Source organism: Pseudogymnoascus verrucosus (assembly GCF_001662655.1).
Source record: "Pseudogymnoascus verrucosus strain UAMH 10579 unplaced genomic scaffold scaffold_3, whole genome shotgun sequence".
NCBI classification, from domain to species: domain Eukaryota; kingdom Fungi; phylum Ascomycota; class Leotiomycetes; order Thelebolales; family Thelebolaceae; genus Pseudogymnoascus; species Pseudogymnoascus verrucosus.
Genome location: NW_017263654.1, coordinates 363891 through 391375, shown reverse-complemented (window position 1 = coordinate 391375; position 27485 = coordinate 363891). Strand labels below are relative to the sequence as shown.

At 50.1% G+C, this 27485-nt stretch overlaps 8 protein-coding genes across 8 annotated transcripts; 3 read left to right on the top strand and 5 right to left on the bottom strand.

Annotated features, from left to right (window-relative positions):
• The first annotated feature begins 1290 nt into the window (after nucleotides 1-1290).
• On the top strand, nucleotides 1291-4608 carry VE01_01145 (uncharacterized protein). The gene is made up of 3 exons (XM_059463334.1): nucleotides 1291-1887; nucleotides 1982-2600; nucleotides 3012-4608. The coding sequence occupies exons 2-3, from the start codon at nucleotides 2045-2047 to the stop codon at nucleotides 4301-4303; spliced, it is 1848 nt and encodes a 615-aa protein (XP_059320047.1). The 5' UTR covers nucleotides 1291-1887; nucleotides 1982-2044; the 3' UTR covers nucleotides 4304-4608.
• Nucleotides 4609-5369: 761 nt separating this feature from the next.
• Nucleotides 5370-8483, bottom strand: VE01_01144 (uncharacterized protein). Its single transcript, XM_059463333.1, has 12 exons — nucleotides 8366-8483; nucleotides 8200-8317; nucleotides 8059-8123; nucleotides 7080-7981; nucleotides 6844-6997; nucleotides 6691-6766; nucleotides 6455-6609; nucleotides 6303-6360; nucleotides 5834-6242; nucleotides 5728-5751; nucleotides 5593-5643; nucleotides 5370-5534 (listed from the first exon to the last, which is right to left on the bottom strand). The coding sequence occupies exons 1-12, from the start codon at nucleotides 8431-8433 to the stop codon at nucleotides 5428-5430; spliced, it is 2187 nt and encodes a 728-aa protein (XP_059320048.1). The 5' UTR covers nucleotides 8434-8483; the 3' UTR covers nucleotides 5370-5427.
• A 217-nt stretch (nucleotides 8484-8700) lies between these two features.
• On the bottom strand, nucleotides 8701-11061 carry ADH1_1 (Alcohol dehydrogenase). Its single transcript, XM_018270669.2, has 4 exons — nucleotides 10525-11061; nucleotides 10249-10472; nucleotides 9688-10192; nucleotides 8701-9637 (listed from the first exon to the last, which is right to left on the bottom strand). Exons 1-4 carry the CDS (start codon nucleotides 10595-10597, stop codon nucleotides 9366-9368), a joined length of 1074 nt encoding a protein of 357 aa, XP_018134337.1. The 5' UTR covers nucleotides 10598-11061; the 3' UTR covers nucleotides 8701-9365.
• A 1961-nt stretch (nucleotides 11062-13022) lies between these two features.
• VE01_01142 (uncharacterized protein) lies at nucleotides 13023-15945 on the bottom strand. The gene is made up of 4 exons (XM_018270668.2): nucleotides 14375-15945; nucleotides 14232-14325; nucleotides 13906-14179; nucleotides 13023-13806 (listed from the first exon to the last, which is right to left on the bottom strand). Exons 1-4 carry the CDS (start codon nucleotides 14812-14814, stop codon nucleotides 13199-13201), a joined length of 1416 nt encoding a protein of 471 aa, XP_018134338.1. The 5' UTR covers nucleotides 14815-15945; the 3' UTR covers nucleotides 13023-13198.
• Nucleotides 15946-19756: 3811 nt separating this feature from the next.
• Nucleotides 19757-22078, bottom strand: VE01_01141 (uncharacterized protein). Its single transcript, XM_018270667.2, has 6 exons — nucleotides 21843-22078; nucleotides 21446-21784; nucleotides 21021-21392; nucleotides 20888-20962; nucleotides 20209-20829; nucleotides 19757-20152 (listed from the first exon to the last, which is right to left on the bottom strand). Exons 1-6 carry the CDS (start codon nucleotides 22010-22012, stop codon nucleotides 19966-19968), a joined length of 1764 nt encoding a protein of 587 aa, XP_018134339.2. The 5' UTR covers nucleotides 22013-22078; the 3' UTR covers nucleotides 19757-19965.
• Nucleotides 22079-22203: 125 nt separating this feature from the next.
• On the top strand, nucleotides 22204-23504 carry VE01_01140 (uncharacterized protein; the record flags this gene model as incomplete). The annotated part of the gene is made up of 3 exons (XM_018270666.2): nucleotides 22204-22484; nucleotides 22743-22884; nucleotides 22953-23504. The coding sequence occupies exon 3, from the start codon at nucleotides 23052-23054 to the stop codon at nucleotides 23502-23504; it is 453 nt and encodes a 150-aa protein (XP_018134340.1). The 5' UTR covers nucleotides 22204-22484; nucleotides 22743-22884; nucleotides 22953-23051.
• A 777-nt stretch (nucleotides 23505-24281) lies between these two features.
• On the top strand, nucleotides 24282-25034 carry VE01_01139 (uncharacterized protein; the record flags this gene model as incomplete). Its single annotated transcript, XM_018270665.1, has 2 exons — nucleotides 24282-24731; nucleotides 24780-25034. The coding sequence occupies 2 exons, from the start codon at nucleotides 24282-24284 to the stop codon at nucleotides 25032-25034; spliced, it is 705 nt and encodes a 234-aa protein (XP_018134528.1).
• A 472-nt stretch (nucleotides 25035-25506) lies between these two features.
• VE01_01138 (uncharacterized protein) lies at nucleotides 25507-26977 on the bottom strand (the record flags this gene model as incomplete). The annotated part of the gene is made up of 2 exons (XM_018270664.1): nucleotides 25507-26235; nucleotides 26336-26977. The coding sequence occupies 2 exons, from the start codon at nucleotides 26975-26977 to the stop codon at nucleotides 25507-25509; spliced, it is 1371 nt and encodes a 456-aa protein (XP_018134527.1).
• Between the last annotated feature and the right edge of the window lie 508 nt (nucleotides 26978-27485).

Here is a 27485-nt window from a genome sequence, read left to right as displayed (position 1 = left end):
TGACGCTGTTCTGTTCTGGTCTGTCTGTCTCGAGTACGCTCGTCTCTCGTCTCGTCCTGCTGCTGTGGTTAGGGAGACAGGATCCCTGGTGAGTCGGTCCCCAGTGTGAGATCCCTTGTAGTTGGGTTTGGTGGTCCCCTGTGGTGGTGAGATCCTAGGTGAACATCTCTCGTGTCAGTTAGTTCCTGGTTGTGGGTGGTGGCAGGAGAGGAGGGTGTGCTGGGAATGGGAAGGAGACGGAGATGGGGAGAGAGGACGGTTAGAGGTGTTTGAGTCTGGTGGTACTGAGGAGTGTAATGGGGTGTAGGTAATAAGACAATTGGCGTGATGGAGAGTGGACAATGGATACGATTGATTTGAGTGATTGATTACAATGGGATTATACAGATAGACAGACGGCTGACTGGCAGGACAATTGACGCGATTACTAGCAGTACAATTTGACACGATTCACACGATTCACACGATCGATTAATACGATCGATATACATACACACGACTCAACACGACGCAGGCAGTTCAATTCAATCTTCTTTCCCTCCTTTCGAGTAACAGTAATACTGTATACTAAAACTCCCAGTACAACCGTCCCAGAGCTGACCAGCGAGACACACCGCACACATGACGTTCTGTATACAGGAGTAACCTTCATCGTGCTCTACATCGTACTCTACAGTAAGAGGGATCCTTGATGCCACTCTCTCTTGTACTCTGCGTCTATATTGTGCATCTCTATTGTCCCTTTACTGTACTCTCTGTTGTCCCTTCTACTGTACTGTACTCTCTCTCTACCCTCTCCTGCATTCTCTACTCTCTACTGTACTATACTCTCTACTCCTATCCCCTCTCCTCTCCGTCTCCTCCTGTCCTCTTAATCCTACACTTCCTCTACCTCCTCGTCCTCCCCGTCTTACTAATGCACCCTATCCTTTTCTATCCTCCCTACCCTCCCTATCCCTCCTCATCTTCTCCCTCAAAGTACTCCAGTATTGCATGTACCCCCATCCCCATCCCCCATCCATGCATCTCTAATCTTGCAACCCCCGACCGACCCACGACCCCCCTAACCCCCCCAAACGCCATCGAACCCTCGCAAGAACCCTACCCTGGTCAAAAATCCTCGTCAACCATCATCATAGCCCCCCCTAGTCAAAAGTCAACTCAACCCCCATCCAAATCCACTATCCCTACCCTACCCACCCACCACCCCCCCTCCCCTGTCATCCCAGTCGACTCTCTTCCACCACCCACCCCATCATCTCAGTCCTCTCTCCACTCTACACTCAAACCCCGTCACTCCCCCCCCCAGAAAGCCAGAGAGTACCCGAAATAAAAATAAAAATATGAGAAACATATCAACCCTCCCTCCTCCCCATCATTGATCCAAGTCGCTCTTTCCCTCACCACTCACCACTCAGCGTCAACCGAAATATATATTATATTCTTCCCCCCCCATCTCTCTCTCCGAGCAATACCCTACTACACCTCGCCCATACCCAGTCGATGGCACTATTTCCCCTCGACTTCACCTTCACTCACCTCTGTCACGATCACGAACACTCGCTATCAGCAGCTTCAATCTACCTCGGCGTCTCCGAAAACTCTATAATAATATAATACCGACGCGCCGCTCACTCTCGCCCATCCATCCGACAGCTTCGAATTCTTCCCCCGCTATAATCTGAGCTTCTTCTCGACACCGCTGTCCATTGTCTCTTTCGAACTACCGGGTACCTGGACTCGAACTCCCGAAACCAACCACCCGAGAACACAGCTCACCGCGAACACCAAAAACACACAAAACACCATACGACGAGAATATTTTTACAGTCCGGCCCGCTGTGGCTTTCACACGTCACTGAATTGTTTAATTCTAATTCCAGCGAGGTATGTTCATCGCCCTGGGCCGCTGCAGATGATCTCATTGGGGGAGCAGCAGAGAATTTGGTTTGGTTGCTGACCTGTGCCCTGTATTGCTTAGCCTGCGCAGCCTCATCAGCACAGCCTCGCCCACCCGCAGAAACGACCCCAATAATAACTAATTATGACGGCCATCCTCCACAACCAAAACTATAACCCTTTACACAATATGAACGAGCAATATGAAGAAGCCGATTTCCCTCTCTTCACCGACAGTCACCACATCTACGCTGCCGAAGTCATCAGCATGAACAACCTCCCGACCTTCAACATGGACCCAGCGCTCGTCGCTTACAACTTCCAGCGATCCACAGTGACACAGGATCCCTACGCGAATCCCAACTTCGCTTCCGAGCAGCACTGCAAGTCCGAGGCAGCGCCGGAATTCGCTAAGGGATCTCCCACCCTCTACCCTACCGGCTCCCCTGAACTCCGCTGCCCTCTTCCCTCCAACCTCTCCAGCGCATCTGGTCCCTCTGCCGCGTCGTCCGCCATCGGCTCGCCCTACGCTACCCATGCGCAGATCCCTTCCGCTATCTCCGAGTGGACCTCCCACCACGGGCTGGGTCTCGCGCCCACCATCGCCGGCGATTACAGCTACGCCAACGACTTCAGCTTCGGCGCCAGTCTCGAGCACGATTTCGCTTTCGCGGATATGAACAAGCCCATGGGCTTTGTGGGTGAGTGTGCGAGCCTTCCTGCTTCCTCATCAGCATCTACCCCTCGTGCTCCAATTCCTTCTACTCTCTCTCCTATCGATTCGCTCGTCGCGCAGTCAACCGCGATCAACATCGCGTCTTCATTGACCGCCATGTCTCCGCCTCCGCGGAGGGACAGTCTTCACTTCCAGTCCGCGCAGAGTACTTCTTCTCCTTTGTCTTCGCGACGGGCCTCTGCCCTTGACGTGGCGGGGCACATGCAGGGCCCGCCCGGGGTTTCTCTTCCTTATCAGCTTCATCATCCCATCTCTTCTCCCATATTTTCGCCCACTCGCGGCTTTTTCGTGTCTCCTGTCACCTATTCCGGTCGGTTTCCTCCATCGAACTGTCCACCGCCTTTTCCACGAGCAGCTGCTAACTCGTCTCCCACAGACCCGTCCATCCTCCACTCATACACCGGCGCGCCAATTCCGAGCCCAATGCCACAAGAGGAGTTCGTCCAACAGACAATGTACCCACCACACTCTCCCAGCCCCTCCGAAATGTCCTCCCGATCCTCCAAGCGCGTCAAGTCCTCCGCCTCGCCCTACATGCAATCCTACGCGCCCTACCCCTACCCCTCCCGCCGTGGCTCCATTGCCTCCGCCTCTCCCTCCTCCCCCGACTCCTCCTCCTCCACCCCGCGCACCCACTGCCCCTTCGCCACCTGCGGCAAGTCCTTCAAGGACCTCAAAGCGCACATGCTCACGCACCAGACCGAGCGCCCCGAGAAATGCCCCATCACCACCTGCGAATACCACACCAAGGGCTTCGCGCGCAAGTACGACAAGAACCGCCACACCCTCACCCACTACAAGGGCACGATGGTGTGCGGCTTCTGCCCTGGCTCCGGGTCGGCCGCGGAGAAATCGTTCAACCGCGCAGACGTGTTTAAACGCCATCTCACAGGCGTCCACTGCGTCGAGCAGGTCCCGCCTAACTCCCGCCGCAAGACGAGCAATGGCTCCTCTTCCGGCCCAACCTCGGCTGCTGGTAGCACAGCAGCTACTACCACCGGCCGCCCCGTCGGATACGCGCCTGATGCTACGGGACGCTGCAGCACTTGCGGCGCTATGTTCCCCAGCGCGCAGGACTTCTACGAGCACCTCGACGACTGCGTCCTGCGCCTCGTGCAGCAGGAAGAGCCCGCTGAGGCTATCAACGCCGAGCGCCTCGCTGAGGTATCGCGTGATCGTGCTGTTCTTGAGACGCTTCGTGCGTCGAATTTACCTACCACCACACCTGATCAAACGTCCTTCTCCGATGCTGAGGACGGAGAAGATGATGCAGCCGATGACGAAGACGATGATGAGAACTCCGCCCGTCCTGCTGGTCGCAAGGGTGCTAAGCGCGGACTCACCCACTCCAAAGGTGGCGTGGCGCTCACGCACCCTAAGGGGGGCCGCAAGAAGCGCAAGGATTACCCCTCCAGCTGGGGGTGTCCGGCGGCGCAGATGAAGATGAAGAAGCGCGTTCTGTGCGTGTTTGATGGCGGACGCAGGCTGTGGAAGGATGATATGATGCTTAGTGCTGATTTTGAGGTCCGTGTACCCCTAGGCCCGGAGGGGGCGGGGAGGTATGTGACAGATTTGGATGTCCAGACTCTGCGCAGGGCGGAGGGGTTCCATGGGGCGACGGGGGATGAGAGGGGGGAGGATGTGGATTTGGAGGAGTTGATGGAGTGATTGCGTTTTATGATGCGTTTTATGATGTTTATGCCCGCTTATGTCCTGCGCGTTGTTTTTTGTTTGTTTTTTGAGGGTCCGCGGTTTTTGGGGTGTATGAATTCGGGACGCAAGGGGAGGGGATGAAGAGATACCATGGGATGCGCGGGCGTGTCTGGCGGAAAAGAAAATATCGGGTTTATGATATATGAAAGGAAGGAAGGTCTCTGGATGAGATGAGATGAGGGTGGGAGATGGATAGAGATGGGGAATGATCTGATAGGTAGATTAGTTATGGGAGGCTATATTTGAGGATATATACACCGAAACTTTTTGAACACTACCACTACCACTTCATCATCATCATCTCTCTTTTACTTTCCAGTGATCAATCTCTGCTACAGCTCCTGTCCAACAAAGGTACGTAGTGCGCACAATAACCGCCTTCGCAGGCAAGACTATGTTAATTGGTATCTCCAAACTAAATCACCCGTTTAGGTCCTCAACGAGCTCATCGACGAAGCTAAGAATGGCCTATGTGCCATGATGATGGACGACAGAGGTGTACCTGGTGACTGCCTCTGTATTTTAGATACAGAGGACCTAGATTCCGTTACCTATGGTTCGCGGAAGCCAATGCAGCCGTTCAAGTCTCCATTTCTTGGGATGACGGACGACGAAGTCCGCACTTGGATGAGCAAGCACCGGAATCCTAACTTTGTCGAATCTACCTTTGCTGTGCTCGACGGAGATACAGCTAGGAATAAGACATGTCGTATTCGGGTTACGGATGTTGTTCTAGAGGATGTTGACAAGATGATAAGACGGATTTCTTTGGGAGTATGTATGTCATGGTGCCTGTCGAAGCGGCAACCATCAGCTGGTTCGAACACGAGGAGTTCTATCTAGGGAGTGGTAAGGTGTTAAATCGAGAATACATTGAGCGGCTGCCGTGAAAATTACACGGGAAATATAGAGCATCTGTAAATTGCAAAATGGGAGCAGGTGCGAATATGACTTGACGTCACAGCAGCAGCAGCAGCAAAACATATGATTTCTTCACAATAATCGGGAAGGAATATACTATGCTGCGAATACTCGCCTTGCATTCTATCAAGGCCCTCTTAAAACATCCCGTCTCCCCATCACAGTGCCTTAACGAGCCCCTCCTGCTTAACCACCCACCCAGCATTCTTGGGAAAGCCCGGAGCGTTACCTTCGGAGCCCCGCCATCCGCCTGCCAGGTATGCCACTGAGTCATATTAGGATATACAACATTTATTATGGACAGGTAAATCGATGCTACTCACCGGCGTAGAGGAAGGCCGCGTTGCCGGGTATAAACGGTGGAGGTGTGCCGCCTGTCGTACAAGGTTAGCATATTTTCCCAAATCTACAGTTGCACCGTGTAGATCCCATGAACAAGAAGCGGGTGGGGCACTCACTGCTAATACCCCTGGAAGCAAAACCTATAAACATCCAGAGTCAGCCCACACAATCTTCCTCAGTCGGCATCGGCACACAAGCCCAGCTTCAACCGAATAAACTCACCCGCATCATCAAACGACCAGTAATCATACGCAGTGAGGTGATGCACCGCCCTCTCCGGGTTCCCGACCCGAGCCGAGTTGATAGCAAGCACGGGACGACCCCAGCCCGCGACTTTACCATCCGTCCAAACCTCCCAGACCCTATCCGCCGTGCGGCGAGCCACCTCGTGGTCGACGGCGGGAGTATCGGGAAGCGTGCCCTGCAGCATGATCATGCTGCGCGGGTCGCCGTTCAGGTCTGGGTCCGCCCACCAGGAGCTGTTCAGGCCCTCGTAGTCGGCGTAAAGGCCGCCCGCCTGGGGAGGGGGGGCCATGTTCGCGGCGACGGTGGTCCATTGCGCGGGGATGGGCTGGTGGAGGCGGTGTTTCCATTGGCGGGCGATGTCGAGGCCGTAGCGCCAGTAGGAGACCTGGGGGGAGGTGGTAAGTTAGGGGCTCGTGGTATTATTGTGCTTAGGGTGGTTGCTTACCTCGTAAGCTAGGTTGAGGGACTCCTCGGGAGGGGTGTTTTCGGTGACGCCGTATGCTCTGGAGAGGAGGAGATGGTACGTTAGCTATCTTCAGAAGTTCCTAGCCTGTGTAGTTTAATTGAGAAAAAGAGGTGGGCTGGGCTGAGACGTACGGTGGCCCAAGGTCGAAGTATCCCGAGCTGGCATTCTTCCACGCGTAGGATGCCATGTAGTCAGCGGAGGCGGTGATGACATTGTCCCAATGCTTCAGTGTTTCCCGCGTAGGCGAGGCCTGGTAGGCCAGCTCGGCAAGGTACATGGGATGGGGCTGGAGAGAGTAAAACAAGCACAATTAGCATATCTTGTCTGATCACCAGCAATGGAGGCTGCAAGTCCGGGACGACCCCACCTGCTGCCACATAAGGAATGCGTTGATTCCTCCTGGAGAATTCTCCTGGCTGACGACCTCGGTCATCTTGGGCCATCTATTACACGCATATACAATTAGCGGCTGTTCTCGTACACGTCCTAACCCCATCTCCAGGACCATAGAGCTGCATACCTCGCCCCTTCCCAGCCCATGTTCTTAGCACGTTCCAGCGACGACGGAAGCAGCGTCTCATACAGCTCGGGGAAGATGTTGTCAAAGTACTTCTGCCGGCCCCAGGTGCTCCAGTGGGCGTTGTGCCAGATGACCATCTCCATGTGGAATTTGCCTGCACAACACGGTCAGTTAGTTCCAGTCACACCTCCCCAAGCCAATATTCCACCATATCGGCGTGTGATTGACCAACTCACCGTACCACCCGTTGTTCATCAGCCCGCTCTCCTGCGGCGACTGACCATGCGCGGCGCTGTTGACGCGGACGTGATACTGCGACAGGAGGATGCGGCGCTGCAACTCGGTCGCGTTCGGGTTGGTCGACGCCGTGAGGTCAACGAACCCGCCGTCGCTCCAGTACTCGTTCCAGCCCTTCCGGTTCCTTTGCTGGATGGCGGATGGCAAGTCGGGGATGCGCTTCTCCGGTGAGAAGTGGGCGGTGAAGGTCATAGTTGAGGAGGAGGTCGCGGCGGAGGACGGCCCGGGAGCGAGAGTGTAGCGGTGGGCGGTGACGGCGGTGGAGCTTGCGGGCTCGTTCCTCGTCAGTTGGAGGTTGCAGGTGGAGGTGGAAGGCCACCTCAGGTTGACAAAGTATTTTGTCTCCTGCATCTCGTGGTAGATGTGAGCGGTAGGGATCTTCCTATTTGGAGGGTCGGCGATGAATGTGGTGTGGTTCTGTGGGAAGTCGTAGACGCCCACAAACACCTCGAATTTGTAGGTAGTGCTGTGAATTGGTGGGTAGGGAAAGTCAAGCTCGACTTTAAGATCACCCAAAGAGATCAGGTCTGATTTGATGTCGAAAGCTACTGCATCAGTCTCAAAGTCTCCCTGGGTGATGACCTGCACGGCCTTCCCGTCGACTTTGAAAGTTGACGTTATGGTCCCGTCCCACAAGTTGAGCTCCTGCCTTGGATCAGTGATTTGAGATGCCGTGATGGTGGCATTCTTATAAGTGAGACCTATACGGCCCAGATTGACGCGATTGGGATTGGCGATAAGCCACTGAGAAACCTCCGGAAGATCAGGATCGGGAATGTCGTATGAGACCTTCCGGCCGTGGGTTAGCTTTCCAACCCCATGGTAGTCGCTAATGTTTTCACTGGAAGATGGCATATTAGGGCTGAATACTGGCTGAGGATTGTAGTAATTAATTAGTAGCACTGAAGCTGTTCTTACCCGTTTATCGGCAGAGAGTCCTTATGCCAGCCCCAGCTTGACAGGGTGTTAAAGGGCAAGAACGTCTAAGAGCAGGCCACGGATGGGTAAGTGGCCGCCCAGTCAAGGTAATGGAATATACAGAATGGAGTTACTTCTCACCTGCATTCCCGTGTTGTCGACATTGAAAGCGAAATTCCCATTGCCAACCTGCAAGGCCGTCGTTTTATTATCTATGAGGCTTGATCGAATGACGTTGAATTGGGACAATATGCTGTGTCTAGGGAGGAGTTTAGCCTTGACACGCACAGGAGTGGACAAAACTTACCTGTCGATGTGGCTCAGCCCAAGGGTTGGCAGCAAAAGAAGTGCACAGACAATATTGCTGACCGCCATAGTTGAGAAAAAGAGTTCCTTGTACAAGTTATAACAAACATGGATGTACGTCTCTTTCTTTATGGTTACATTTAAACCCAGGATCGGGGTAAACATCTCCGAACATCACTGTACCCCACGTATGAGATCATATGTAGGGGACAGGCTTGGATAGTTGGCATTGCGGGGTAATTTATTAAGTAGGATTTTGCAAGACAATGGCTGGAAACCAATGCAGTTAAGCACGCGTTACCCCATGTTTACGACGGAAAAATTGTCAATATATTACCCGTAAGTTAGACTGAACAGGTGCAATTCCCCGAGCGACGGGACAAATTGGAAGTTGCTGCTACCACTACTAGATCGTCTTGAAGATCGTCTTGAAGATCGTCCTAAAGATCGAAATAATTCAGCACATCACGAATATCACCCGTTTATACAACCTAAGCATGGGTGACTGAGCAAAAGCATTCCGAAGAGCTGAGTTTCTACTGACTCCATGAACTGGCGGGATAGTGGCAATGTGGGGCTGCGTAGCGCCACTGAGGGGAACCTGGAGGAGATCGTTAAGATGGAGCCTAGGCTAGACACGGCGTTTAACATGCTAGTTCTGAATCTATATCTGTGTGGTTGCCTCTGCCACCTAAGCCCAGCCCTGCGGGTATCGATAGCGTTGCCTGGCATTGCTAGGTGCCAAGCAATGGGAAGGGTGCCCTCCACTTCCCCCCCCACGTTTTTTAGGGGTGGCACAGTCCATAACCTAGGCCCCGCTGCCACGTCTAGAACAGCATCGCTAATTTTGTCAGAAGGCCCAGGCATACCTCGGCTCCCGGATTCTATCGTTTAATCAATCGGCAGGTCCTCAAACCAAAATCCACACCTCCCCCGGCAGTGAGATAACGTGGTAATAATGTTTCTTTCATAAATATTGGAAATTCCGCTCCCCAGAGTTTCTACTTAGAAGTGTCAACCACGTAGCGCCCTGCAATATTGCCCTGCTGCATCAAATCATACACTTTCTGCAGTTCGCTCAAGCCACAAGTCTTATATGGGGCGTTAATTAATCCACGTCTAAAGAATTCGATGGCCTCTGCAGAGTCTTTTCTGTTACCCACATAGGAACCCTTAATGGTGATCATCTTGATAACAGTGTCGAAGACTGGTGCTCGAAGGTAGGCGCCGGAAGGAAGACCGATGGCAACAACTGAGCCACGGGGCCGAACATCTTACTTGTTAGCATTCATTTGGTTTTAAAGTGTTTGTAGGGGATCATACAATCAGCAGCCTGTTGGAATGGCTTCTCACTCGCAGCGACCACAATGGCTGCGTGGGGCCCAAGGCCATCCTCAGTGGCAGCCTTGACGTCACTAACAACGTCCTTGCTTGCCATAAAGTCCACGAAGTGCTTGGCACCAAGACTGGCAGTCATTGCCCTCTTATCCTCACCGCCGTCAATGGCAATAATTTCAAGACCCATCGCCTTTGCGTATTGACATGCCAATGATCCGAGCCCGCCCCCAGCACCTACAATTGCAACCGTCTGACCTGGCCGTGCGTTTGATTCCTTCAATCCTTTGTAAACGGTGATACCAGCACAGAGAACGGGTGCAATGGCCTCGAGATTGCATTCCTTAGGGATGCGGGCAACGTGCGCTGCTTTTGCGATGCAGTATTCTTGGAAAGTTCCGTCCACTGTATAACCGGAAAGTAGAGCCTTCGAGCAGAGCGGCTCGTCTGCTTGTTGGCAAAAGGAGCATTGCAGGCAGGTGCCGTTGATCCACTATCACAATTGTCAGATTTTTTTCCCTCGAGAAACTCAAGCAGCAGGCGTAATACCTTTACGCCAGCATAGTCACCAAGCTTAATATCCTCAACTAGAGACCCAAGGCCAACAACGACACCAGCACCTTCGTGTCCACCGACCAGAGGAAGTTTGGTAGGTATTGGCCAATCGCCGTTGACCGCGTGAAGATCAGTGTGACAGACACCCGAATATTTGATGTTGATGAGGACCTCATCTGGGCCGGGTTGTCGAACAGGGATCTTCTTATAGACAACAGCTAATTGGTATCAGCATGCAAGTAGAAGCCATTGTGCTCGGTGGTTACTGACGCTTGCCCGTTTCCTCGACTACCTGAGCCCATTGCTCGGTGGGAAGGTCTGGAGTCATACGTGGTGCTGCCATTGTTAATCTAGTGAACTCTGTTCAAAGTATAAAATAGAGAGTGCTGCCTGGAGGTCGGATGCTTTTGGAATTGATGCTCTTTTGTTAAAGAGGGAAGAGTAGTATGGGTTGCAAGTAGCCTTTATATGATTGCAAGAGACGCCTTTAAATAGAGCATCAGGCGCTAACCTACTGCGGGAGAACCAAGCAGCTGCTAGATATCTATCAACTGCGGGGAAAGGGTATGTCTCACTGTTAGTTCTATACTTGTTAAGCTAGACCTTCGTGACTCGCGACACCCGATCGTCCGATTGGCTGGTGTAGTTGAATCCAACACTTATCTAGCCCTTGGTGGAAGCCTATCTGACGGCAATGCATACCCCTCATGCCAATAAACAATACCAAGTGTCTATAATGCCCTTATAACCCCTCTAACGGATCGCGATGTACCATTACTGGTGTGCCGCACTGGTGGTGTCCGTAACAGTCGACCGCGCTAATGGAGGAATCCCTTAGCAAACACTACGTATGGGGATTGTGGGGCAATGGGATAATGACGTATCATTATCCCATTGCCCCACAATCCCCATATCCACTAAGGAAAACGGCTAGCTATTGGGCGAGACGGGAGCGATATGTGATGCAATGACAGGGGGCCACAGCTAGAGCTCCTTCGGGCCTACGCAGATTTCGGGGTTAGTGATTCGGCAGCATCCTTTGCAAAGTAGTCAGGATTTCAGGCAGCATTCCGTTATCCAGACAGCAAGTCTACTGGCTCTACGGAGGGTAGACTGACACGTGATTAACTGTAGTCGCCGGATATTGGATTCGGAGAGCCGGACCACATAACCTTGGTGATGTGAATCCCGTCAAAGATCATCCTTTGTGCTAGTTAAACATGGAACATTTTCAGGCTCCTTGAGGGAGACTCCCTCTACCTAGATCATCAAATATACAGCAATAATGCCTTTAAATTTCTTATCGAATCCGAGTATTAGCTTCTAAAAATAGATAACCTTATAATAGTGCCCGCCACAGTAGATGAATTGCTTCCTCCGCTAGCCCGTGCCTTCCAGCCGAATGCTAACTCCAAGGGTCTGTCTCCGCTAACGACTCTCCCCGTAAGTGCGGCTACCAATTAAGTAGTCTGCGCGACACCTCCCACTGAACAAGAAGCCAAACCGAATCACGTCCAAGCGCCCTGTACTCTCTTCTTGTTTGGATGGCGGATGAACGGACGGTAGTGGCGTTATGATCGACGGGAGGGGTAGTTTAGAAGTATTGGGAAGAGCGATTGTCAAGTATCACTGATCTCGGGAACTGTCCGATGTCTCGGGTGCAAGGGAGATCTACTGTCACAGCTCTTACGAGCCATTATCTTTCACTCAGGTTGCACAAGTAGTCATTCTGCAGCTCCGTAAGTTTCCGCTAGGCTAGTTTTGCTCGATTTACGTTCTCATGTATACACGGCACCCCACACTCCACGTCACCAGTCTTCCCTAGACCACCACCTTTTTACATTCTATAACAATCCGCAAACCAGAAATACCTAGGAGCGTAAATTAGGAACTTTTTTGTGGCTTCTGTGTCTTAATTGAACTCTCTACGCCAAAAAAAAGTGGTAAAGTATACTCAACCTATAGGTGCCGGCAGTCGAGTTTTTCCCGACACAACGAGTAGAAGGGTGTTCAGTTTGCTCCTAGGCCAACCTTGTCTTTACTCAAGTTTGCGTAGAATAAATTTACACCATCACGTAGAGTGCCCTATCAATGAGCAATCATCTGCTTGTTCCCCTTTGAAATGTATCATTTCATTCTTCATAGGTTATGTAGGAGCCATTTGTAAAGCCTCACGCGACATATGGAGGGGCCCCATTCTAGAGATCTAATCTACAAATCTGCAGAATATAGCGAGATATGCCCGTTAGTGGCCCGTTGCACTGACTCCATTTGCCACCTCCGCGCCGTTAACACAACTCCCGGAACCATTAGCAGACATCCCGGCACCATTTGGAGAATGAGTCTTCTGAAGGAGTCGAGGGGAGCCATGCCGAGCGTGCTATGAGTCTGCGAAGGAGTTCGTAAAGAAACAGACGGCGGACGATGCCTTGCCTATGGCAACCCCTAAGGACTATGTTCCAGCTGACACTGGTGGCTGTGCCCTCGAGGATACAGCACCCCAATAAGAGGGTCAACTATCCCGGGGGCTGCCGAGGTGGCAGCCACGTTGATATCACAGCAGCTCGATGCCCCGAGTTACAGACCTCGCAGACGCACGCATGCGCCTGGGGTGAGCAATGCTTCGAATTCTGCCCTGACTACGGCCACGAGTCTTGCGCCCGCCGACTCACCCTAGTATAAACGTGGGCGGGCCCTAGCCGCCCACGTTTATACTAGGGTAACTTGTGGAATAATGTTTATCATTCTCATCGACAGGTATATATTTACCCCGGTAACGAATTTGTTCATTAGGAGGAATCATGTGCTGAAAAATATGCTTGAGAAACTTGAGTTTGTTGCTTGGAGTGCCTCCTCACTAGCAACACACTATCGCTACAGTAAATTTTAGGAGTTTAAAGGTAAATTAACTGAATCGATATTTCTATAATGCTTTGGTATTTATTTACAACTTCTCAATCTGGACGTCTTTGTCAAAGACTTTCTCATCGTCGTAGTGAACGGTCTCAATAGCACCGCCGACGACCCCTTCGGTTCCTGGAATGACAATTTCCTTGACTCTCAAAATGTGGCGGCCGTGCGTGAACCAGTGGAAAGTGACGTATCCCAAGACGTAAACGAAACCGACAAGCGGTACCACCATAGAAATTCGTGTATTGGCGGCATCGGCAATAGCACCTTGAATCGGAGGGAAGACAGCACCACCAGCAACACCCATGACCAAGATACCAGCACCGCGGCGGGTATGGCGCCCGAGGTTGGCAGTACCAAGAGTGAAGATGGTTGGGTACATTGGGGCTTCGAAGAAGTAGAGAAGGATCATAATGATGACACCAGTCTTATTCGTGTCGACGCAGATGGCAGCATTGAAAACAATAGCGCAGATAGAGTAGATGATGAGGAGGAAATCAGCCTGGAAGACCCAACTAAGAGCAAATGCGAAAAAGCGACCGACAGTGAAGGTGATCAGGGCATATGAGAGCATGTTGGATGAGGTAGGCTTGTCGTATCCAGCCTCAAGTGCATAGTTGATAAAGAAAGCACCAATCGTGACTGGCAGGCGTTAGTTGAGGTCCAACGTTGTTTTCAACTGGCTTTTGGTAGATGAAAGGCATAGGGGGAATAAAAGTTAATATAAAATGGACTACTAACCTTGAGCGCCGACGTAGCAGAATTGAGCGATGAAAGCAAAGATCATATTATACTCCTTATAAATTGGTCCTTGGCCAATTGGGTTGCCGAACTCGTCGACAGCGGAGGTCTCAATGTTGGAGCCTTGCAAGTCGCTCTCAGCAACTTCAGGAAGTTTAGAAAAGGCAAAGAGAACAGCGACGGCAATACCGGCGCATGATACGGCCAGATAGACGTATTGAACGTTAGTGAGGTTGTTAGCATTGGCGCCGGTAAAGAAGAATTTAGAAGCAATCTATGAATGTGATTAGGCGAAATCGATTTAGGGGGCCGACATGATGACTTACAAGAGGGCCGATGAACGAGGCAACACCGTTCCATGCCTGGCAGAATTGAAGGCGAGAAGATGCCGAGGCCGGGTCACCGATGACGACAGCATAACTAATAAATGTCAACATCATCTCACCCCGCGCTCTTCCTCATGACTTACGAGTTTGCAGCGGTTTCCAAGGTAGCCAAACCACAAGCAATGACTAAAGTGCAGACCAAGAAACCTCCAAAGGCGGCCAGGCGATTATTGAGAGTTGAGAAGTGAGCAGTGGGCCAGAACATAACGGCTCCAACAGAGTAAAATGAAAGGCCCATGAGGATAGTTATTTTGTAACCCTTGCGCTTCAGAACTTCAGCTGCAATGGGGGAGAAGAAGAAATAGCCTCCGCCGAAGTACATAACTTGGAGACCAGTGGACTGAAGCTTGGTGATGTCAAGCACCGTTTGAAAATGGCTGTTTAAAACATCGAGAAGACCGTAGGAGAAGCCCCAGAGGAAGAACAGGCAGATCACAAGGAAGAGAGGAAAGACTAGCTTTTTCCCTGTCAAGAATCCACCTTGCACCACGGTTACAGAGATGGGTAACCCTCCTCCTGCCATTGCGATGTGAGGTGTTGTGATAGAGGATGAGGTAGTGAAAGTTGGCTAAAGGTTGCCTGCGCACGCGAAGTTAAGTGAAAAAGACGAACAACAACGAGGCAAGGAATGAGGACTTTATATAAATTTTCGTCTTGTATGTACATCCTCCAGGTCAACCCCGCGTTCTAATAATCCGGAGGTTCCCCATACCCACAGTAGTTCCCCCCTGTCTGGATCGAAAATGGATCTCTCAACAGATAATGAGAGTGGCGGGCGGTTACCAAACGGTTCCTACCCTGACTCGGTGGACGCATCAACTGCCGCTCAACAATGGTTGATGGAGTCAGACTAGGGTTGTGATTAGATGAAAGTGGATTACTAGTGTTAGTTCCCACACATCTACCTTATCCCATAATAGGTAAGGCTCGTGGCTAGAAACTTCATCTTGACACTAGCCATCTAGCTGTCATCAGAGGGCGCGAATGGATGTAACAGTTTCGGCCTTACTAAACGGGCCGTGCTGAGTGGAAGCGTCTTTTTAATAGTTCTAGTTCCAATACTTATCCTTGTCGAAGGCAAGGATCGATCCCCTTAAGCATTTGTCCTCTCGTTCCCAGCTCCCTGCCAACCACTTGCACGCCACCTGCACGCCACCTCCCCTCCGCGCCATCTTCGCGCCACCTTGGGAAATCTGGATACCGCTTTATGGTTCTTTGTTCACGAAACGAAATCATGTTGATGTAAACATTGCGTATGAAAGTAGGTTGCCACGTTGGTTCAGTATGTAGTAGTAGTAACGCTCTTCTGGAACGACGTGGTGAGTTTACCAGTGTCGTGTCTTGCCACTTAGAATACCTCCAATCCACAGGGTTCCGTGGTCTAGAGCAAGAACGTGTATTGAACCTAAACGCGACTTCCCGTGCAATGGCAACAATGCGGGGTCTCCAGATACCCTGCGCGAGGTAGCGAAGGAATATCCACAGTAGCAATGTAGTATCCATAGTATGTATGTTGGAGTAGAGTCTGGATGCCACGCGGCTGAAGGAATATTGGACGGGAGCTGTCGGAGATCGGAGACATAACAGCGACAAGCGAGGACCCACCACTACCGTCGAGGGCTAGAACATATATGAACATTGTTTCACGTGATAGTGGAATGGGAATTGAGCGACGGAAACTATGAGGTCTGCAGATTAGCCCCCTGAGCATGGCAAGGCGTGGACACGGCATGGGCTGCCACACAAGTCTGGATTTATCGCGGTCCTTCTGTGCAACTTCGTTAGCACGCAAATTTTACGAAGACGACTCACTTTTTGTTCTTTGGGACCTTTTGGGCATGTTTGAGTAGACCATCCGTGACCGGTGTAAAATATCAATTCATGAAGTCGATATTCACCAACCCCCTTCGTTACAGTAAAGAGCAGCTAAAACGCTATAGAAAGGAATATTATGAACTCGGCAAAGCAGAAACGGGGTAGACTGCTGTATCACTCAATATGCATATGAAAGCAAACCATAAGCTGGTTTTCCTTTCCGCCCCGTCCTGAAGTGTCTTCCGAGATCTTCTGTTACGGTGTTTATTTCTCCACGGCTGTGCGCTTGCGCTGTACTGGTGGGGGAGTGGCGGCGTCCCTGAGGAGCTACAACGCGCGTTGGGCTAGGGTTTGGGGATATGAGGTCGCTTGTTCTAGGAGGTACTAATCTGTGTCTAACTTCGTGGGTTCCGCATTGAATGGGATTCCGCCTCATTCCTTCGTCTGCGTTATCGCTAGTTTCATCTGCTGTGTATTCAGTGGATATTTGTTTTAGAGACCTCCTAGTAATGGCGGAATTTGACTTCATCGCAGTAAACACCGCTTCCACGTGGCATATCTTGGCAACATCCTCTTTGCTCTCTTTCGTTTCGTGTCTTCTTCCCCGTGATGGCGCTGTATGTTCGTTTCGCACATCAATACTTTCCCCTTACCTCTGCTCATAATTACAAACGCAGCTCTTTCTACATCCGTAGCGCCAACCTCCAACCTCTCCATCAACTTCTTTAAGTTCGCCTCCAACTGCTGGTACTCTTTGAAGGTATACCGAACAGGCTGCTCGTTGCCTCCACAGACTCCGAAGACCAATGCAACACTCTCTGTTGGTAGACCATTCTTCAGTAGCAGACGTATAGTCTCTCAATGGTACGGTTAAAGTACGTTGTCACAGCGTATGATGACCTGCCGTGGTCTTTGGCGCCGAGTGTTGCCGCCCAACCTTTTGACTTTGCTTCGTTTCCCTCTTTTTCCTACCCCTGTACTGCAATTCGCTCGACCTCGCTGGGTCAAAAGGAACTGGTCTTGTCGCAGGTTCAATTTATCGTGGGATGTAGGTCGTCTCCTCTTTGGCCTCCTATCCGACTTCATGGGCCTAGCCAACACACTTCTTCTCGCACGAGTCTTGAGTGCTTTGAATATGTTGGTAATATGGCCGGTGTGACCTCACTCGGGTCGCTGATTGTATTTGTGGTTATCAACGGAGCAACGAATGGTGGATTCTTTAGCAGCCCGCGTCTTGACGGATGCTGATCTTCAGGAAGCAGACGCGTCTAGATTGCAAAATCTCGTGTCACTGCAAATAAGGTCGGCGGCTTCTTGAGATGCTTTAGTGTCACAAGACGGCCGGCCATACTGTCAGAGACTCTGGCTCACATTGCTGCACTACGACTGGACACATGGCTCTATTTTGAGATCATTGATGGCCAAATTGCAGGCTCCCGCCGGTCTCGGTCTAATCGAGACTTCAAAAGGCGGAATGACCCATCTCTTTATCCTTTACAGCAGCCATTAAGATTTGCTGGCTCTAAAAAATGCTAGTATGCATTAATGTTATCCTTAAACCCTAAGCTCTTACACTTAGGCACGCTTATAGAAGGAATTTTACAAGGGCATATATACTTCATTCCCTTGCTCCCCTCGCTCTCTATCCGCCTGCGTGAAACGGTAACCTTCATCTAATTGAAATGGCTAGACCCGAGGATGTTGGAGAGACCAATATGCACCATCCTCCGCATGGCTGCATGCGGACGCCACCCCAGCAAACTGGATGCGGGGATTAAGAATATTGCTTCATCCCTCCAGAGTAGAGCCTCGAGACCTAGACCTTAACGGTTGTGGATGAAACGCCGGACGAAGATCGATGGAAGGAGTTGAGCGACTTCTAGTTCTTAGTTCCTACGTCAACAGCTTAGTGGCGACCTTATATCTTCTTGGCACGGTCGCGCAGCCCGAAACCGTATCGATTTTCGGTGATGACCAAACTATTTAGGGGTAATAGCAGTTAGTTAGATGATGACAGAATGGCAAGACGATAACTCGTAAAAGTGGGCCAATATGAGGGGTTTTTGTGGAGCCAGTCAGGTGCCATGGGGTTGCTTGGCGGGGAGTGGGGTGGAGTGCCCATGGCAATGCTTAAAAGCTAGGATCAGCGGCACTTGATGCGGACTGAATGCCTGAGGTGTTTAAGATGATCGAGTTCAAAAAAAAAATCAGCTTTGTAACATTTCATTTTCTGGTAACGTACTGTATGCCCAACACGCCAGTAAATCCAGACTTGTCCTCATCTATTGCGTCCTAAGAACGACGTATCAACTAATCCATCTTCCGACGTTGAACATGGGTCGCCTAGTCAGTCCGGCTGAATTATTCGGATCCTTCAACGCAATATCCCCCGTCTTAATATGTGGGTACAGATAGCAAGGCCCAAAATCGCCACTACCCCGCACGAGCATAACGGATTTAGGAAGGAAAGTTACATAAACAAATTCCCTGAGCAGTATTGAGTTGTCCCCACAAAGTACAAATCTCGCTTTCGCGGGGAATTGAGATGAAGGCACTCCATCACGGACGGGCTCTAGTAGGCATCAATACCAATCCTGCATTCTCACCGTCTCGGCCTTAATGTGGAGGCTAAGGGACGCCGCTAACACAAATGCAAATAACAAACGCAGTACCATATGGTCTGATCGTGACCTTGCATCTATATTGGTCTAAATGTAGGGCTATGTCATGCACTTGGATTATTACCGGGAGCTAGCGGAGATTGGAAGTCTAACAGCGACAACCGAGGACCCACCGTCGCATACCCTGCACTTATAACTGCACTAGTTTTCATACACGGCAGTTGATCCCTGAGATCTTCGTAGTAGTTGATATCACTTTGGTAGAGGTAAATTGTCCGAATTGTCAATACCCGTAGCCATGTGGAATCCATCTAATAAGACAATACCCCACACGAGCCTTTCTCCACTGACTACTCCGCAGATGGTGACTAGTTGGGAGATGTGTATTCGTACCCCATATTTGACACCAACCGCACATAAGACGCTAACAAGGTGCTAGCGGGCTTCGGAAAGCCAACAGCAATAACCGTGTCAGGCCCCTTTTCACACCATTGTATAGGCAAAGGGATATATCGCGAAGTCAAAGTGGCAAAGCGATCCACGAACGACTTTTATTGCGTGTCGCGGAGATCGGAAAGCTCGCTATGATGGGCGACGTAGGAAAGGAGGAATCCCAGATGCTGAGGCCGAGCCACTACACTGCAGCCGCACCATGCCCCCTTCCACGGCCTAGAGTCCCCTATGGGGCAAATCTTGTGGAACCGGTGACTATTCAGATCCTTCAAGCTTTATTTCCGAGAGCCTTGACATGTCTAATGCGACTAACGCAAAGACTTGTTTGTAGGGACACAGAGGACGAGAGCAGACTACGGATAGCGTCTGGGCCGTCGTGTGGAAACCGTATCTCTCATTCTTTACAAATTATTTCCATTTAACGGATTTCTCTTTAGTATGAATGTCCAACTATACAGGTAGCATCTAAACATAGCAGCGGAGATGAACAGGAGAACCCTCATTAGGCTGCAACTCAGATTTAGTGACAGAGCCCCACCTCGAGCAGATTCTTACAATCGATCATTTTAATATAGTCTTCGCTTTCTCTTGGTGGGTAGTCGGAGATGACGGGCATGTCAAGCGCAAAGAAGAGATTTAGTTCTGTAGATCAAGGAAATGGATGAACCAATTTACTAAATTTATTCACTCTGAATATCGTCCGTTCCAATAAACTAAACATATTGCACTGTGGAATAAAAATTGCCACCTCAACATAACAAGTAAGGGATGAGCTAGTTCGTACTTCAGGACGTGACTCTAACCTGTTGCGATAGTATTGCTCCTAATATCGCCAATGAGGGGCTGGTTGCCACAGCTTCATCAAAGATGTTCGTCGCAATATCAAAACAGCGAATCACTCGTGGCGAAATCGTATCCCGGAGGCAGACTGCACGTGCGCCTTTGTGTGCTGCCATGGTTGTTATAAAAAGACTGCTTTCTGTCAAAACGATGAAGAGCATGATGTGGGAGGAATTGTTCATTCTCACCTTGCATAAAAATTCCAAGGAGTATGTGAGCAGCATCGGATAGCCGTAGCTATACTCGAAACGAGGCTAACGTACGCGTCAAAGAAGCGTGAGCAATCAAACAGTGTCTCCGCAGCTGCGACATCCAGGTACATGACGCTGTAAACTGCGGGCCAGTATGTGGATACCAGACACTGGTAAAATTGCATCTGGAGAAAGCATCTAGCAGCAGCTTGGCTAGAATACGGTTGGGGGGTAGCATAGCTAAGGGTATCATCGTATGCGGTAGGGTGAGGGATTTGCCGGTGGAAACTGAGGCTCGTAGGTAGGTTACCATACCAATTTTCTAGCTGATACAAAAGTTCGGCGGCAATAATTGGGGCATAAACCTCCTTATTATTAGAGAATGTCACGGACGCGAAACAACGACGCATCATGCGGCACATTGAAATGGCTGCCAGGAAATAGGCCTTCGTATCGTTTGGGCTGAGTGCGGATGTGTTCGACGGCCGAATTTGATCAAACAGGAACCTATTACTCTCTTGAAAGGGTTCCCAAGAGTCATGGATGCCAGGGAGAAGAATGCGATCGTCAAATTTCCAGATATTACTCTCAGGCATATCCATATGATAGCCTAGCTCACTACAGAAATAACCTGTTAGAGCACTGACCATTTAGTGAGTGTGTAAGAGAACTTAACGTTTCGATAAGAAAAATGGACCAAAACGCCCTTCTTAGAAGCTCCATGGCGCTGCTATTTTCCGCGTAAAGATGGCTATCTCGATATTAGTCAACCAATGGCCTATGTATAGAGTCAAGAAAAATAAACGCACCATTTTAATAGCGCCTGCGCCTTGCACGAAGCCATCAATATATAGTCGTGTGCTTGGCATGGCTTTCCAATGCAGTTGTAGTATACACCAAAAAGAACGAGGCACTGAACGCTTCTCAAGCTGAACTCGAAATGGACGTTTGGCAGCATTGTAAGCGCTTTCCCAATATAGTCGACATCAGGTCGCGTTGCATAAGCCGTTGCAAGAGATGAACATTGGCATACCGAACCGATAGCAGCTACAAGGAGAACAAGGCAAGAGTCTGGGCAAGGGCTGAAGTCGCCAACGATACTTTCAAGATACAAGCCGAAGAATTCCTGGTGTAAGATGGGATACCAATGTTGTATCCTGTCGTAAAAGAATCCAAAGGCGCTAGAATCTAGTGTGAGCCCTTTCTCTAGAGATCGATATGAGACATTTCTCACCTAACAGCGTTCTCGTAATGGAATCTAAAGCCGACAGAAACAACCGGCGGAGTCAACATGTCCAACTTAGTCCTCTCTATGCTAACCATCTGAGCGGCCAGTTTGGGATCCTGTCCGAGTAGGCACATCGTCGAAGGAGTCTGGATTGTCATAAATGGAAACTCCATCCTCCAATTCCGACTAATGATGGACTCAGCCGTAGGATATTGATCAAAACTTGTTGGATTTGGGCTTGTTGAGCCGCCTGGAAGCACATAATTGGGGTCAAGACGCCGCATAGAAACCAGACCGCAAAGATCATCAAGGCGTTCCCTAATAGCCTGGATTTCTAGGTCGTTCCTATCAAGTGATTTTAGCTAATAGTCACCTTTCAATCTAAAGTCACCGATGGACGTACTTTGAGGGACTAGGAGCAGCTGGCACTCTGTAATTGCATACTATGCCATGCTCGTCGCAAAACGAACAGGTTGGCTTACGCATGTCACATTTTGTCCTTCGTGAGCGGCACATGTCACAGGCTAAGGTAGACCGTTGTCGTGCATTGCCAACATTAGTATTCGCAGACATCTTCTGTCACCCAAAGCTTCGCTCGCACATAAAGAGACGGTAGTGAGGCATGTAAGCAGAGAGTGGATGAGGGTTGAACATGGAAACTCGGCCGAATATAGGCCGTCGTCGCTAAAAGTCTCTAGAGGGGTAGTGGGGCGGCGGGTTGTCAAGGATTTTAAAAACATTCTTACCAACTTACCATTCATTAACTCAAAATTCATATCTGACACCAGATCTCCGTTACAATATTCCAGTGCCTGATCAAATGAACTTATTATGTGTGCATCTTTTACTGGGCGAGTCATAGGTGGCGACATCACATTATCCACGGCACAGCAACTTAGTTGGGGACTTGGTAGTAAGGAGGTGACGAGGCTTGGCAGGAACGACTGGCTGACCAATGAGGTCATCGACTAGGGAAACATGTAAGCGGACCAGAGAACTCGAGAATTATAACATCACGATTTCCACTAGATCCTCGTGACATATGGTAGGCGCCTCAGCCCTCCTTTATGTTCAAGGTTCCCCGCCTTTCAGAATCCCTGCCAAGTCTACCACGACAAGGGCTCCGGGTTCTCCGCCCACCTGTAGCGTGGATATATGTTGATAATCTGGGTACTACGCTGGTGGCGTTAGCTGTAGTGTAGATTTTTCCTACCAATAAACCTATGTTTACCTCTTGATATGCTACATGGTGGCGGCAGGCTGTCTCTTTGATTAATTCGAAACATCATCTGACATCTGATAGATTAGTTTCTTAGATTCTTCGTGATAAGAGAACTCTTCAAACGAGTACATATTCTACTCCGATACCCGTTTTCTTTCATATGTATGCACTACAGTAGAGGCATTTACAGGGCGATATTGCTGCTTGTGAGGCTTATGAGTTTGTAAACCCCCCCCCCCGGGGCCGCCCCAATGGCTGGAAGTTTAGTTACTAACGAGAATCCCAACGCAGCCACAAATACCTCGACTTTTTAGAATCCAAAGCCGAGTTGAGTGCATCGCCAGGAAAACACGCTTGATCTCTGCTAAACATCTTTGACTTTCCATTAGCATGACTGTTGATACGTCTAATCTCCACCATGATCTTCACTTTGTTTCTTCGAAGGGAGCTCGGCCTCCGATTTCTGTCAACAGTAACCTTTACCTGTTTGCGATATCCTGCACCACTGCTACTGACGCCCGCCCTAGCTACCATGTCACCCCCGAATTGAACTGGATGAATGATCCGCAGCGTCCATTTTTCCTTGGGGAAGAATGGCATATGTGTTATCTCTTCAATGCCGATTTTAATGAAGCCAACCCCAACGCAGGCGGTGGCACAGAGTGGTACCATGTCACGAGCACTGACTTGATCCACTGGACTCGACGCGGTGTTGCGATCGAAAAATATAAGCCAAACCAAAACGGGATCTATCTCGGCGATATTGAGACTGGGAGTGCTGTCATCGACACTTATAATACCGCAGGATTCGGGCTAAATGCTGTCATTGCGCTTGTCACATAAGTGGCAGATGGAATCCAGCAGCAGTCTCTTTTTTATTCCAGCGATAACGGTTACACATTCACACCATTCTCGGGGAATCCCGTGATGCCCAACCCCAACGTCGGTGAAAAACCCGACTTTCGAGACCCGAAGGTTTTCTGGGACGCTACACGTTCGCGGTGGGTCATGACCCTTGCGGAAGGCAATCGAATTGGTTTTTACACCTCCTCAAATCTAAAAACCTGGGTATATAGATCTGGGTTTATCCCCAAGACTTTAGGGTTGATCTTGGTGTTCTGGAGTGTTTAGACCTGTACCAGCTAGATGTGGACGAAGATAGCACTAAGCGTGCGTGGATTCTTGCTGCCGGAGCAAACGGATATCGCTATAATAGAACGGCTGGTATAGCGTATTGGATCGGGTCCTGGGATGGTGTTCAATTTACTACTGTCAACATTGTCCCGCAGTGGATGGACAGCGGACCAGATTTTTATGCGGCAGTAAGCTGGTCCGATCCACTCCTCACCGGAGACCAGCTTTATGCTAGCCTCTCAACCAGAAAGCATTCGTTTAATTCACTCCGTTTCAAAGTCAAGAAAAACTTCACTTCATTCAATTCAACCAAAATGCCGTTAAGCACACATCCAACAGAAATCGGCGATGCAAAGCCTCTGATCCCGAAGCCTCTCTCAGCGTTGACTCGTCTCTCCCCCAAAAATTAGCCTCTACACACCTCCACGATCCAGCGCTAGTACCGGCTCCCCTCACGACCCCACGACCATTCTTCTCTGCTCCTGGATGAACGCAGCGCCCAAGCACATTGACCACTATTGCAGGACCTACATGTGCCTCTACCCCTCCGCTAGGATTATTCTAGCAACTACGAACACCAAAGAATTTCTCTTCCAATCCGAGGCCCGCCGGCGTACGGATGTCAAGGAAGCTGTGAGCGCTATCCTGGCCCCGGGTCAAGCCAACGAGAGGCTCTTCGTGCATGCGCTAAGCAATGGAGGTACGAAGCGCATGTACGCAGTCGCTGGAACCTATCAAGCCCTGACAGGAAAAGCTCTGCCTGCCAAAGCCTTTCTCCTTGATTCCGCTCCAGGGATACCACAGTTTCGTCGCGATATGCATGCCCTTGCTGTGCCTGTCGTTAAATGGCCTCTGTACTTATGGCTACCGTATATGGCTGTGTCACTAGAAATTGTCTTGGTGGTGTTCGTGACGGTGAATTGGATGCCGAAATGGGTTTGGAAGGACTTGGTTTAGAGTCTAATGTATGGGACGAATGATCAGAACTTCGTGCCTATGGATTGTGCGAGGGGCTATATCTATAGCAAAGAGGATCTGGCTATAGACTGGAAGGACATTGAGAAGCATGCTACGGTTGCGGAGAACAAGGGGTATACAGTGGTGAAGAAGTTAGTCGAGGGAGCTGAACACGTGCAGTTGTTTAAGGGGAATGGTGGGGAAAAGGGGTATTGGGATTTTGTGGAGAGACTTTGGGGAATGGCTATGGCAGATCGTGAGGCACAACCCGAAACCCTGTGAATGGCTACAAATGGCCACGGCTGGAGAATAGCCATTTCAATTCAGATCGAAATTAACGGCATCTACATGCACCAGCCAGTCAAAACTCGTGGTGCGACCTTAGCCAGCGCACTCTCGGAGAATTTCATGTCGGGAACTAGCCATAGAAAAATGCAACTTCGGGTCAATTACCCATGTTTATGTTGGAGTTGAAGGATTCAGAGGTCAGAGGTTCAGGTGCTCGGATCTGACGACCAGGATTCTCACTTTATAAGTTGACGGTTATAGGTAGTCACGTTATATGCAGCTAATGCATGCTAGCGCGTAAGCCTTGTTAGATATCCACCTAAATATAATAAGCGCCAAACTCGATGGTGGGGTTAGTTGCGAGTAGTGCACTAGTAGCAGCCAACCAGTTTGAGTATCTGTACTTTATTTTAGGAACCGCGTAGGTATGTATGATGTATGTGTTTTTTATAGCCTCTTTTGCGATCTAGCTGCCCCTAATCCTCTTGCTGCCATGCTGCTCCATATAGATCTCCTCCCACCGCAGCTCCTCTACCCACTCCGGATCCCTCTCCGACGGCAGTAAGTCGTTCTGCTCATTCGCCACCCACGTCTCAGCCACATTATGCTTCTCGCGATCTAGGTCGTCGATCCTACGAAGCGCGAGCGGTAGCGTCTTGTTGCGCACAAACCCCATGAAGCGGTTCTGGCAAGAGAACATGACCTTCTGCAACAGGTACGAGCGGTAACGCTCGTTTTGACGGCGCTCTATGTTATCTTTCACGTAGGCGTCTAGGCTGGTAGGCGAGTTTCGGTCATACGTGGGCGAGGTGATGTGCTCAGCGAGATTCACAGCGTCGAGGAGCGCGCAATTTGCCCCCCTACTTAGTATGTTGCTCATGTTGAAGACGGCATCGCCGAGGAGAGTGACGTTCGGTGAGGCCCAGGGGTGCACGACATCGCATTTCTGCACCAGAAACACATGTGCTGTGTCTATGCATGCCATTTGGGCGAGCATGGCGAAGCGTGGGTGGATGCCGGTTTTAGAGGTGCGCGAGATGACCTCAGCCTTGAGTTCCGCGGGACGGAGGTTATTAGGGGCGCAGCGGCGGTTGTCGAAATTTGAGACTGGGGAACCTGCGCCGAACGTAATGAAGGACTCGTCGGGTTCAATGGTGGAAGATGTGTATCGCGTTGCATAAGGGATGAGAGGATTCTGCCAGGTAGCAAGGATGATGTATTCGTTGTGAGGGCAGAAGGTTTAGTTAGGGTCAGCTTTATACTCATGATAATAAGAGGAAGCATAGGTGATTCACCATTGATCTGATAGGGGATCCTAACAACCTCATGGATTCTTCTGTGAGGGGAATCTTGAAGTAAATAACTGCCATACCAACGTCCTTGATACCAGCGTTAGGCATGAATTGTTTCTTGACATTCGAGTCAGAGCCGTCCGCGCCTACGACGAGGTCGCAGTCATCAGCAGTTCCATTACTAAAATATACTCTTACTCCTCCTTTCGGCAGCAGCTCATAGCGCTCAAAGGCGTGGCGTACCCTAAGAATCGGCTTTGCCTGGTGTAGAAGAGCTTCGTTTAGCTGCCACCTCGAAACTGCAAACTGGTCCTTCATGGGGTCTGAGTCCCAAACAAACATCTTGTCGCCATTTCCCTTAAAAAATTCAACCTTCTCGCCCCCCTCAGGCGCCTCTCCAATGCTAAGTGCAAGGTGTGCCCAGACCTCTCTAGTTAGCTTACGCTTTAGCATCGCCAGCGTCGAACCCGTGAGCATTACGCAATACCCAATGTGGTGATCGTTAACGCCGTCATTACGTTCGTAGCATGTAACATGGGTCCCTGGCGCCGACATGAGCAACTGAGCGAGAGCGAGGCCGCCAATGCCAGCGCCGATGATGATGATCTTTAACGGCTTGACATCGTTCGATGTCCTGTCAGGCATGCTAGATCCACGAACTGCATGATCGGGAATCGGCTTATTATGCTGACGTAAAAAAACTTCTAGACTCTTTTTAACGTGTTGCATAAGGATCACGTTGTCGTACTGCTGTCGTCGTCTTGTCTTTGTATCTTGTGGCGATTGTCTAATAATCAGCCGAGCTAGAGTTCAAACTGAGATCTAATGGACTCATAGAAGGACAGAGGTGATATGTATATGTACCCATCCAGTTGATCTAGCTTTTTGGAATCGTGGTTTATGCCTAAGACCCAAAGGTGGCAAAAGGTCTGCGTTGTACTTAAGACGAATATCAAATGTCCTATCTAGTAGACTATCTAATACCCCGTTAGCTATCCAACAACACCATACAGTACTTCGCTAAAAGTATCTGTACAGGTTTAGGTGACATCATCGTCATTAGGGAAATTTGGGACAACGGAGGTCATGGTATTGGCGAGTGAATCGCAATCTTGATTAGAATAACTAAGAGCTTCCACTTACTTCATCCATC

Bases quoted from the DNA above. Each gene is read 5' to 3' on its own strand.
- VE01_01141 (XM_018270667.2), bottom strand. From the start codon at position 22,012: ATGTCTGCGAATACTAATGTTGGCAATGCACGACAACGGTCTACCTTA. The intron at 21,393-21,445 runs GTGAGAAATGTC...ACTAGATTCTAG, and splicing joins CATTACGAGAACGCTGTTAG to CGCCTTTGGATTCTTTTACG. The intron at 20,963-21,020 runs GTGCGTTTATTT...ATATCGAGATAG, and splicing joins GCGCAGGCGCTATTAAAATG to CCATCTTTACGCGGAAAATA.
- ADH1_1 (XM_018270669.2), bottom strand. From the start codon at position 10,597: ATGGCAGCACCACGTATGACTCCAGACCTTCCCACCGAGCAATGGGCT. The intron at 10,193-10,248 runs GTATTACGCCTG...CAATTGTGATAG, and splicing joins GTGACTATGCTGGCGTAAAG to TGGATCAACGGCACCTGCCT. The intron at 9,638-9,687 runs GTATGATCCCCT...CTAACAAGTAAG, and splicing joins ATTCCAACAGGCTGCTGATT to ATGTTCGGCCCCGTGGCTCA.
- VE01_01142 (XM_018270668.2), bottom strand. From the start codon at position 14,814: ATGGCAGGAGGAGGGTTACCCATCTCTGTAACCGTGGTGCAAGGTGGA. The intron at 14,326-14,374 runs GTAAGTCATGAG...GACATTTATTAG, and splicing joins TTGGAAACCGCTGCAAACTC to TTATGCTGTCGTCATCGGTG. The intron at 14,180-14,231 runs GTAAGTCATCAT...TCACATTCATAG, and splicing joins CCTCGTTCATCGGCCCTCTT to ATTGCTTCTAAATTCTTCTT.
- VE01_01145 (XM_059463334.1), top strand. From the start codon at position 2,045: ATGACGGCCATCCTCCACAACCAAAACTATAACCCTTTACACAATATG. The intron at 2,601-3,011 runs GTGAGTGTGCGA...CGTCTCCCACAG, and splicing joins CAAGCCCATGGGCTTTGTGG to ACCCGTCCATCCTCCACTCA.
- VE01_01144 (XM_059463333.1), bottom strand. From the start codon at position 8,433: ATGGCGGTCAGCAATATTGTCTGTGCACTTCTTTTGCTGCCAACCCTT. The intron at 6,998-7,079 runs GTGAGTTGGTCA...CGTGTTGTGCAG, and splicing joins GATGAACAACGGGTGGTACG to GCAAATTCCACATGGAGATG. The intron at 6,243-6,302 runs GTAAGCAACCAC...ACCTCCCCCCAG, and splicing joins CCCTCAACCTAGCTTACGAG to GTCTCCTACTGGCGCTACGG.